This window comes from Schistocerca cancellata, chromosome 9 (assembly GCF_023864275.1).
Source record: "Schistocerca cancellata isolate TAMUIC-IGC-003103 chromosome 9, iqSchCanc2.1, whole genome shotgun sequence".
Taxonomy (NCBI): Eukaryota; Metazoa; Arthropoda; class Insecta; order Orthoptera; family Acrididae; genus Schistocerca; species Schistocerca cancellata.
The window spans coordinates 475,165,994-475,178,610 of NC_064634.1; the positions used below are offsets into that span (position 1 = coordinate 475,165,994).

Below are 12,617 nucleotides of genomic sequence, written 5' to 3' on the forward strand. Positions count from 1 at the left end.
TTTCATAGGCATAGATAGCATTAAGCAGTATAATAATAGTGTTTTTTTTTTTAAAATCCAATATACGGATTAATATACACTGAGATGAGACAAGTTATGGGATACCTCCTAATATCGTGTTGGACCTCCTTTCACCCCTATAGTCCAGCAGCTCGATGTAGCACGGCCTCAATAAGTCGCTGGGAGTCATCTGCAGAAATACAGACACACGCTGCCTGTATAGCCACCCATAACTGCGTAAGTGTTGCTGGTGCAGGATTTTGTACACGAATTGACCTCTCGATTACGTCCCGTAAATGTTCAATGGCATTCATATTGGGCAATCTGGGTGGCCGAATCATTTGCTCGAACTGCCCAGAATGTACTTCAAACCAATTGCGGCCTCATGACATGCCGCGTTGTCATCCATAAAAATTCCATCGTTGTTTGGGAAAATGACATCCACAAATAGCTGCAACTGGTCTCCAAGTAGCGAACACCAGAACACGCAGTCCAGTCCATGTAAATACAGTGCACACCATTATGGAACCACCACCAGCTTGCACAGCGCCTTGCTTGATAACTTTGGCCCATGGCTTCATGGAGTCTGTGCCACATTTGAATCGTACCATCAGCTCTTACCAACAGAAATCGGGTCTCGTCTGACCGGGCCATGGTTTTCCAGTCGTATAGGGTCCAACCGAGATGGTCGTGACTCCAGGAAAGGTGCCTCTGATTTTTTTTCTAATTAACTACTCACCCGAAATCGATGAAACTGGCGTTACTTCTCAACGTAATCGCCCTGCAGACGTACACATTTTTCACAACGCTGATGCCATGATTCCATGGCAGCGGCGAAGGCTTCTTTAGGAGTCTGTTTTGAGCACTGGAAAATCGCAGAGGCAATAGCAGCACGGCTGGTGAATGTGCGGCCACGAAGAGTGTCTTTCATTGTTGGAAAAAGCCAAAAGTCACTAGGAGCCACGTCAGGTGAGTAGGGAGTATGAGGAATCACTTCAAAGTTGTTATCACGAAGAAACTGTTGCGTAACATTAGCTCGATGTGCGGGTGCGTTGTCTTGGTGAAACAGCACACGCGCAGCCCTTCCCGGACGTTTTTGTTGCAGTGCAGGAAGGAATTTGTTCTTCAAAACATTTTCGTAGGATGCACCTGTTACCGTAGTGCCCTTTGGAACGCAATGGGTAAGGATTACTCCCTCGCTGCCTCAGAACATGGACACCATCATTTTTTCAGCACTGGTTACCCGAAATTTTTTTGGGGGCGGTGAATCTGTGTGCTTCCATTGAGCTGACTGGCGCTTTGTTTCTGGATTGAAAAATGGCATCCACGTCTCATCCATTGTCACAACCGACGAAAAGAAAGTCCCATTCATGCTGTCGTTGCGCGTCAACATTGCTTGGCAACATGCCACACGGGCAGCCGTGTGGTCGTCCGTCAGCATTCGTGGCACCCACCTGGATGACACTTTTCGCATTTTCAGGTCGTCATGCAGGATTGTGTGCAAAGAAACCACAGAAATGGCAACTCTGGAGGCGATCTGTGCAACAGTCATTCGGCGATCCCCCAAAACAATTCTCTCCACTTTCTCGATCATGTCATCAGACAGGCTTGTGCGAGCCCGAGGTTGTTTCGGTTTGTTGTCACACGATGTTCTGCCTTCATTAAACTGTCGCACCCATGAACGCACTGTCGCACCCACGAACGCACTTTTGACACATCCATAACTCCATCACCACATGTCTCCTTCAACTGTCGATGAATTTCAATTGGTTTCACACCACGCAAATTCAGAAAACGAATGATTGCACGCTGTTCAAGTAAGGAAAACGTCACCATTTTAAGTATTTAAAACAGTTCTCATTCTCGCCACTGACGGTAAAATTCCATCTGCCATACGGTGCTGCCATCTCTGGGACGTATTGACAATGAACGCGGCCTCATTTTAAAACAATGCGCATGTTTCTATCTCTTTCCAGTCCGGAGAAAAAAAATCAGAGGCCTTAGAACTTGAATGAGGAAGGCTATTGAATATGTCTTCAATAGATAGGATTGCGTCTCACTGATATGATGATTATAATTACACCTTTATGGTACTTTCCTATGAAAAGTAGTAGTTCCAACTTACTATTTTTCTCAGTATCCCTAGCAGTACCAGTGAATCACAGTTTCAGAACAAATAAAAGTGTAAAAATGGGGTCATATGTTCTATGCTGAAGTGGAATCTTCGTGTAAGTTCAAACAATAACTCTATTCCGAAGTCAAGCGACTTTTCCAGCTCGACATTGGAAAGTATACTATGCTCATATTGGAGATATTTTTGCTATTGTAACTCTATAACTCATTGAGGAAACCAGCACAATTACGTGAATGGAATCTGGTTTAATGATGTAGAAATAGAACCACAGGACCTAGTGGCTGACTTTAAAAACATTCAAGAATACTTGGGTTTCCAGAAAATATTTAAATAAATACAGGAAAGATATGAACAGGGCAGAAAACAGAACGCAACTGGCAATGAACGATCAACAAAGCAGAGGCTAACGAAAAAGTGATAATGAAGTGGCCAAAACAGAACAGAGGCTCAGAAAGAAATGCAAAATAATTTTTTCTCCCCTTGTATTGCAGCTGGAATGTTGAAATTTCATGAAAAAAGCAGAGGCTAATGAAAGAGTGATAATCAAGTGGCCAAAATACAACGGAGGCTCAGAAAGAAATTTCATGAAAATATACACTGAAGAGCCGAAGAAAATGGTACACCTGCTTAATATTGTGTAGGGCCCCTGCGAGCACGCAGAAGTGCTGCAACACTTTAATACTACTACTTAGAAGTTTTCTGTATTGTACCACAGCTATATTTTCTTTTCTTATAATGAGGAGATCACTGATTTTATCTCCTTTTCCTAAATAATTCTTTAGTATTTTTCCTAAACTGTCTTTCATGCAATTAATTCTCCCCTCCCCCGGAAACAAAAATCCTTTTGAGCTCACAAACCTTCTGTGTACACTAGTATTAAATTTGAGGTGATTTTCCTTTCAACTAAAACATTATACCTTCTCTTTACTGTTTTTATTTCCCGTTACTCAGAGTTTAAGAGAACTAAAGATATACTACAGCCAAGAAGACAAAGGGGTTTTGAAATGTGTTGCTATGGAAGAATGCTGAAGATAAGGTGGGTTGATTAATTAATGAAAAAGTACTGAGTCAAATGGGAGAGAAAAGAGCTTTACAGCACAACTTGAGAAAAAGAAGGGATAGGTTGATAGAAGACCCTGAAGCATCAAGAAATAGTTAATCTGGTATTCAGTGAGAGTGTGGGGGGTGGGACCAAAACTGTAGGTTGCAAAAGTAATGCTAATATGGAATGGAATTCTAATATGGAAAGACTTGGACAAAACAAACTAGTGGCGAGTGCGGTACCAAACCCGTCTTTGGACTAACAACAATAAAAACATGTAAATCATATAAAGGTAAAACAGTAGGAGCAGCCAAAGAATAAGAAAAACATTGAATCAATGAGAGTTAACAATAGTTACTACAAGTCCACAGCAAAGCAAGTGTATAAATTTACAAAACTTACCTGTTATATCAGCCCATTCTGGAGACGTGAAAGAAAAGTCCCCTTCCATAATTTTGCGGAGCATTACCATCTGTTTCCGATGCCAGAATGGTGGGCAGCCAACTAACCTGCAAAGTATGTGTGAATAATGTGATGAGAATGTCAGAGTAAAATGTTGTATACATTCACATGATTAAATAACTGAAGACTTACAGTGTAAACATGATGACACCACATGCCCAGCTGAAACAAAAAGCATAAATTTAGCATAGAAAATAAAGCAGATCTATACTTTTGGTTGAAAATTATCATTATTTCTGACTACAGAGATTCTGTATTTGGAACTGTTATTAAAAGAACATTTCTTTGTTTATATTTTTGAAGGAAAAAAACTTGCCTCGTCAAATCACCAAAAATTCTCTCTTATCTGGTTAAAACACCACTCCAGAGTAATGGGAAGCGAGAGACACACTTTCCCAAACCATATGTGAAGTGACTGAATGTTTAAACTGACAGAAATCAGCTGATTCCCACTCACTACAGCATGTCTTCTTTGTTCATATGGACATGCTACCTTGAAAATATCTAATTCATTCTAGATTTCAGCTATTTATTTATTTGATTATAACAGTCATAATGTAAGTTTTAGAGAAGAAAAAGAATCTACTACATAATCAGCCAACCGAGCAAGGGAAGTTTGTAATGAGCAGTATTAAGATTCACAATACTCATGATGCAGTTGAAAAGGATTAACACATATTTTTTTTACCAATTTGCACTCTGAGAAGACTCATTCTGACAATAAATTTTTGTGAATATTTTTAATCTTGTATTCGTGATTTTAAGTTATCAATTTTATAGCATTATTTAAGCCTTCAGTTTCAGCAGTCAGAGCCCAGTTATGTTGACATTAAGCACCCCACTCCTGGCTTGTTCCGTTGACAAAATACTATGTAACATTGGCAAGTGCATATAGTTTTACAGAGATGTTAGTCTGACTTCTTATTTAGTTTTCTCTTTAATTAAAACATCTGATGGTGTCTTACTACCTACTCACAAGTGGTCAAGGTACTGTTTGCATGAAATGAGGCTGAGTAGTAATAAAATTTGGTCAGTCTTTCCTTCTCATCCTGTCTGGTAAGTCTCCCTGACTCTGGGTAACTTTCCCATAATCTACCCCTTTTCCTAGACCTCTCCAGTCCTTTTCCTGCACCCATCTTCTTCAACCTTTCTGGCTGATGAAAGAGCCACTGGCTCCGAAACCTTGCCTAATTATAACCTTTTATGTGTGTTTTTGCTGCTACTTGGTGAGTAGTTTTTTTTTATGTATCCACTTACATTATTTTGTCAAAATTTGATTGTTTTCATTGTTATAATAAAAGAATTTTGTTACACTAAAGTCGCCATCTTGTCTTATGCAGGATGCCTGGAATGCAGACAGTGGTGGCGACTTTTGGAGTTAGATTGTGCAACACTAAGCTTAAATACAATGAAGTTGTCAACAATATCAGAAGCTTATGGCATTGACACAATTGCTCTATAAATCTGTCATATTTTTTGAATAAAGTTATAAAATAATGATGACTGTGACAAAACTGTGTACTGTGTGGAGTGATTTCAGACAATGCAGCAAATATATAAAAGCAAGGAAGGTGCTAAAGCATGGCCTAATTATGGCCCAGACCCTTACATATAGCTGTTCATGATATTCAATGTGGCAAATTATCATATAGAAAAGCATGTGTTTTATATGGTATACCTAGATCAACCCTACAAAATAAAGTGCGGGAAATACATCCAAAAAAATTGGTAGGGCAAGCAATGAGGAGGAAGAAATGTTAAGGCAAGGTATCTTGGGTGCTGCATATTAGGATTTCCTTTTACTAAACTGGACACAGGATTCTTAGTGAAAGGCTAGTTTAATAAATGTGGCAGAAAAAAGTAGAACTTTTCTAACAATTTCATAGGAGAAGAATGGGAACATTTATTCCTTAAGTGGCATTCAGAAGATCTCTCCATTCACCTAAGAGAAAATATTAAAACAGCTTCGGCAGAAGTGGGGAAAAAAAAAATGCCAATGTTGGAAAATCTCCTGCCTAGCAACATATTCAACTAAGGTGAATATGTCAGATGATCCGGGCACCAGCATATAATTACAAAACAAGGGAGTAAAGATGCTGAAAAACTGAAAAAGTGATGGATTCAACAAAATTTAGTGTTTTGATAATGATAGCAGCAAGTACAAATGGTGAACCGGTTCCTTCATATGTTCCTTATGAATATGAGCATTTGTGGAACATGTGGCAAGAAGGTGGCCAACATGAAACCCATTTCAATAGGAATAAGAGTGGATAGTTCTATCTACAGATATCTGAACACTGGTTCTTTACAATCACTTTGCTCTATGTAAAGAAGTAAAATGGGCCAATAGTAATGGTTGGTTGTTTCGGGGAAGGAGACCAGACAGCGAGGTCATCGGTCTCATCAGATTAGGGAAGGAAGTCGGCCGTGCCCTTTGAAAGGAACCATCCGGCATTTGCCTGGAGCGATTTAGGGAAATCACGGAAAACCTAAATCAGGATGGCCGGACGCGGGATTGAACCGTCGTCCTCCCGAATGCGAGTCCAGTGTCTAACCACTGCGCCACCTCGCTCGGTCAATAGTAATGATTGGGAACTATTTATCCATTCACATATCTTTATTCCTTATCAAAGAGTGTGAGCAGAATAGTATTTTATTCGTTCTTCTTCCCCCTAATAGCATCTACCTCTTCCAGCTGCTTCAGACAAATGAAGAAAATAGAGTGGTGAGCTATACTAACTGAATGGAAGAAGTACACTCACGAGATCATTTCGAAGGAAATGATTCCCTCTTCTGAAGCAGGCATTAACTAAATTTCCAGCAACTCAAAAAGCATAAAGAGTGGATCTCATACCACAAGCCTAATCCCATTAGATTCAGATTACGACTTATGGAAATTGTCTGATAATGATGAGGGCCAGCAGAGAAAGGAGAGGCATGGATTTCCAGTTTCAAAAAAAAAATGCTCAAAGAAGTTGGTTAGCCTTCAAATAACCCTGACAGTCTCCACTGCTGCAAAATAGGCAGTTCTCTTGGAAAATCAATTATGGGATGTCACTTCCAGGAAAATGAAAACAGTGCAAAAGCAAGTAATATTACTTCCAGCAGCAGAGAAATGTTTACCGCTTTTTTTTTTTTAAAAAAAAAGGCTTTTGTTGTTGCAGAATATAAATACACATGTTAAAAGAAGGAGCATATAAGCATGTATGATCGAGTAGCCTCAAATGTTGGTGCAAGGGAAGTATTTGTGCAATTCTTGCATCCACCAGTAGAGAAAAGAATGATGTTTATTTTTAGAGAAGATATGCTTTAGACTCCTTGGCAACCTTAATTTTATGGTCAGTGTTTGCAATTTAATTCTTAATGTTGAGCAAGAAAATTGATTTTGATCTTTTGGTAGTGTTTCTTTGTTTTGCTTCTGTTTTTTATATTTCAATTTAGAACTTTAAAAATTTGCAATTTAATTTGTTGGGAAATAAGAACTGACCTTCAATACATAGAATTTATTACCGCAACCCTTATTGCTCATTCGTGATCATGGACATCCTTAGAATGTGTTAAAGTGACTAGAATCACATAGGAAGAAAGTAGAATATATAAAAAAAAATCAATTTCTTCTGAATTCCTCCATATGGTTTGTAACTTTGGATGGAGATTTAAAAAATGTATGTATGAAATCACCCCGATCCATAGGATGATTTTCAACGCTTTATTTCCCTGTCTCAGACAAATATAAATACACATGGACTTTCTGTTTTTAGGATATTTTATAGGTTATACATATACTCCCACCCCTTCTGTAACAAACAATATAATTTAACATAACCTATATAAGTCATGGTGAAAATAACCTCACAACCATCCTAAATCATCCCTTCTGACAAAAAGTAATGTTGAGGATTTCCGGTGAATAGCAATGCCTCGGTCTAAACCACAAAACTGCCAAATTATTAGCTACTAATGTATGAGGGTGTGCTGGAAAGTAATATCTCTGAATTTTTTTGTGAAAACGCTTTTTAAATAATACAAATGTTATTAAAATTCTACGTCTTTATTCCTAATGCCTACACATTTATTTTTCAAACAATGAAAGTCCATGATGGAATAATGACAATATTATGAAAAGATAAGACTGTTATTCAGCATACAGTGGAGATGTTGAGTCGCAGACAAACTGCTAAACAAGTGAGCTTTCGGTTGAATGTTTTCTTCCAAAGTAGACGACACACACACACACACACACACACACACACACACACACACACACAACAACACAGCACCAAAGGAAACCAAAACTGTAAAATGATGTTCCTGAAAGTCCAGTTCATTGCAAATAAAATATGAGTTTGTACAGAAAGTAATACACCACATTTCTTTTCCTCGCCCAAGAACAGTGGTATGAATGCGAAACTTTAGGTATAAATCACACAATAGAAAATCCAGGATGGAACATAACAATATTATGAAAAGGAAAGTTGCTACTCACCATATAGCGCAGATGCTGAGTCGCAGGTAGGCACAGCAAAAACACTCTCACAATTAAAGCTTTTGGCCTTTAAGGCCTTTGTCAACAATAGACAACAGACACACATACATACAGTTATTGCGTTTGTGTGTGTGTGTGTGTGTGTGTGTGTGTGTGTGTGTGTGTGTGTGTGTGTGTGTGTGTCGTCTACTGTTGACAAAGGCCTTAATGGCCTAAAGCTTTAATTGTGAGAGTATGTTTGTTGTGCCAATCTGCGACTCAGCATCTCCGCTATATAGTGAGTACCAACTTTCCTTTTCATAATGTTGAAACTGTAGGTATACATTTATAGAAGCTTCTAGATTGCACACACAAATTTTCCATTTCCTTCGACATATACCATAGCTGCAGCAGTGTTTCAAAGTGACGTCTGTAAGTGATGTACGTCACAAGCAGCGTGTTGTCATTGGATTTCTCACTGAAAAGAAACAAACTGTGTGAAATATTCACAATGTTTGTGTGTCATTTATGGAGAATCTACAGCGAACATAAGTATGGTTAGGGGCTGGTCAAAGAGGGTGAGACCATTAAAAGAAGGCAGTTTGACGGAGTTCCAAGATGTGCAGCATTTGGGCAGGCTGTCCATGGCTGTCATACCTGTCAAGATGCAGCTAGGTGATATGCTCATTCATGATGTCAAGAGGGAGTACCATTAATTCTAAAGCATTTGTGAACATAACCAAACCCAAGAAGCGCATCCGGCAACTTCAGGGCCATAATGACACAGGTGATTGGTTCAACATGATAACGCTCACACATTATCAAACAGGGTTGGACAGAGTTACCCTATCCGCCCTACAGCTCTGACCTAGCTCACTCATGCCTGTTACCTGTTTGGGCCATTAAAGAATGCCATTCACGGAAGACATTATGAAGATGACAAAGAGGTGATGTGCACATTGCGGAAATGTCTTCATGACCAGAACGAGGAATAGTAATGACAGGGCAGGCACACATGTTCTTGGCTCTTGCTGGATGAAGACCATGGAATGGGAAGGAGATTACATGGACAAATAGGGAGTGAAGAAGAAATTTCATTCTTTATTTTATGTGTGTGTGTGTGTGTTTTTTTCACTGTGTTGAATAAATGGGTCAACAGAAACATCCGATCTCACGCGTCGGCTTTGACCCGTGACGTAAATGTGTAGTGGTGTGTGACGTCATTTCAATCTTTATGGTCTATATGTTTTGTCGCTACTCGTTATGTCTAATGAATCAATATTGTTTTTTCTTTTTTTTTTTGTTTCTTTTTTTTATCTTTTGATTGACCTACACATTGATCTGTAGCGTAGCCCTGAATACGAGGTTAGATTGGGAGTTTTTTTTTGGCAGGGGGGGGGGGGGGGGGTTGGGGGGTTCAGGGGGGGCGCAGCCCCCCCCCCCCCTGCCTGGCCTTGAGTACCACTTGTTTATTATTATCTTTGTTTGCTATCAATGTTAGCAGATTGTTCTTGTGAAACCTTTGTGTGTGTTCTTTTTCTATGTGTTTTCGTCTTTGTGATACGTATGCAACGTTTCTATATCCGCCATATTGGAATTGTCGTTTCCGCTATATTTGTGACGTCATGGGTCAAAGCCGACGGGTTAGATCGGACGCTTCCGTATTTCCGAATAAATAATTGTTGAAGAAAAGAAATGTGAAGCATAACTTCGTAGAATACATCCAAGAATTTCAAAAAGAGGGTACACAACTATTATATTTTCTGTGAACTTTGGTGCAAGACTGAAAATACTCTTAGTTTTAAGTTTAAAAGTTACTGAATTGTGAATGAGTATGATAGAAAGATACACAAGGCTGGTGGTGTAGACATTTATGTTGGAAATAATGTTCAGTGTGAAAGTACTGATCATGTTTATTAGCTCGCTGTGGAGATGGCCTCTGAATCAGCAATAAACTTCTTGTTGTCGTTGTTGTTGTTGTTGTTGTTGTTGTTGTTGCTGCTGCTGCTGCTGCTGCCTTCAGTGCGAAGACTGGTTTGATGCAGCTCTCTATGCTACTCTGTCCTCTGCAACCTAAATTCTTTTTGTATCTTATTACTATATTAATCTCTGTTTCCCTTTAACCCATCCCCTCCCCACACAGCATTCCCTCCAATACAAAACTGGCAATTCCTTGATGTCTCAATGTGTACTGTGAAGCAACCCCTTCTTTTAGTGAAGTTGTGCCACAAATTTCTTTTCTCCTCAATCCTTTTCAGTACCTCCTCATCAGTTACACAATGTACCCACCTAATTCTCAGCATACTTTTGTAGCACATGTCCAAAAGAACATACACAATGGATTCATATAATTGATTCGCCTCAAATGGCGACAAATCCACCACTTTAAGTGTGGATGCAAAAGTATGTCCAAACTCCTGTGGGTATCTCTGAGTAACGAGCACGGAGGACACAGACAGATACTGTGGATAGGTGGCACTTGGCAGGAATGTGGGTCAGCTGAGAGAATCTGCGCAGTTACGATAAACACCGAGTACGGGTGGCGTAGTGGTTAACGCAACTGCTCCCAGGTTTAAATCCTGGTCTGGCATACATTTTCGTCTGTTGCCGCTGATTCCGTGTAAAGACCCGATGCATCTGGCATCAACTGCCCCTTCCCCTCTTTCCTTTCCCTCCCCACCACCTCTAATTTACATAACATACTTAAATCTATATTTGATGTTAAACTTCTCTTCTTTAGAAACGTTTTTCTTGCCATAGCCATCATACAGTTCACATTCTCTCTACTTTGGCCATCATCAGTTATTTTACTGCCCAAATATCAAAACTAATGTACTACTTTTAGTATCTTGTTTCCTTATCCAATACCCTTGGCATCGCCTGATTTACCCTTATTTTGCTTTTGTTGACATTCAACTTATACCCTCCTATCAAGACAGTATCCACTTCATTTAACTTCTCATCCAAGTCCTTTGCTGTCTCTGACAAAATTACAATTCTATCTGCAAACATCGGTTTTCGTTTCTTCTCCCAGAACTTTAATTTTATCTCCATTTTTTTTACTTCCTTCACTGCCTGTTCAATGTACAGATTGAATAACACTGGAGATAGGGTACAAGCCTGTCTCACACCCTTCCGAACCACTGCTTCCCTTTCATACTCCCGACTCACACACCTGCCATCTACTTACTGTACAAATTGTAAATAGCCTTTCTTTCACTCCCTGTATTTTCTCTCTGCCACCTTCAGAATTTCCAAATGTATTCTAGTCAACATTTTCAAAAGCTCTCCTTAAGTCTACAAATGCTATAAACATAGATCTGCCTTTACTTAACCTCTTCTATTAGAAGTCATAGGGCCAGTATCGCCACACAGCTTCCCACATTTCTCCAGGATCCAAACTCATTTTCTCCAAGGTCAGTTTCTAAGAATTATCACATTAGTATTTTCCAATTATGTCTTATTAAACTGATTCAGCAATATTCACACCTGTCAGTACAATCTTTCTTTGGAATTTGAATTATTACATTCTTCTTGTAGTCTAAAGGTATCACGCCTATCTCAAATGTCATGCTCACCAGGTGGAATAGTTTTGTCATAGCTGGCTCTCCCCAGGATATCAGTAGTTCTGGCACAATGTCATCTACTCCAGAGGCCTTGTTTCAACTTTGGTCTTTCAGAGCTCTGTCAAAGTCTTTTCACAATGTGAGACCTTAACTTTTCCCAGCGAACTGAATGTTGAAATAACTTACAGGTTTGCTGCTGGGTGACATCTCACATTGTTTACCTCTACAGGGAGGAAATGTATTGTTGCTTGCGGAGGTTGGATAAACTTTGCAGCGAGAGAGTAATGTTGGAATGTGCATTATTGTTTTATTGAAGTGTCAAAATCATAGTGCGGTTCCAACAATTGCTAAGGTTGTGCATCATATTAATTCTCCTGCCGCCAATTGCATCAAGCAACGTGCTGGTTTAGCTCTTGTTCATGAAAGGATCCACTATACTCGCCATCAATTAGATTTTGTTTCTAAGGAATTATTTCAGCTTCATTTAATGATGGCGTGTAATGTTTCTGAATTTTCTTGGGATTGGGTGGATGGTGCCTCTTGGTCGCAGTCTGACTGGGAATTGCAATCTGTAACTGCTCGTCATTGGCGAAGTTTGAACGTTTCCTTGGCTCAGTGTCTAATTTTAATTCTCGACATTCTGTGATCAATCTCAAGGAGAAAACGTTTGACGACGCAGCTTCGTCTGTGCTGGGGAAAGGTTTGATTTTTGCACCAACACCTAAGAGTTTTCCAGTCGTTGATTTTATCAGTTCTATTGCACAGGCTGTTTATAAACTACCTTCCGAGGCTGAGTAAGAGGTTAGGAGGGAAGGTTGTCGTGTGTTGACTGGGGCCCGCCCACCCAAGTGTAACATTACAGCAGCTGAGGCGGCTGCTTTACGTTCACTCAGAATGGATCCCGATATTGTTATTTTACCTGCGGACAAGGGAAATGCCACCATTTTG

At 39.6% G+C, this 12,617-nt stretch overlaps 1 protein-coding gene across 4 annotated transcripts in view; it reads right to left on the reverse strand.

Moving 5' to 3' along the window:
* The window catches only part of LOC126100127 (phosphorylase b kinase gamma catalytic chain, skeletal muscle/heart isoform), a 138,487-nt gene that overhangs the window by 49,160 nt on the left and 76,710 nt on the right, over positions 1-12,617 (reverse strand). For all 4 annotated transcript variants that reach the window (XM_049910661.1, XM_049910660.1, XM_049910659.1 and 1 more), the window contains 2 exons: positions 3,771-3,800; positions 3,579-3,685 (listed from right to left, as the gene is read on the reverse strand). In XM_049910661.1, coding sequence (XP_049766618.1) covers positions 3,579-3,685; positions 3,771-3,800 — 137 coding nt within the window. The remainder of the gene's footprint in view (positions 1-3,578; positions 3,686-3,770; positions 3,801-12,617) is intronic.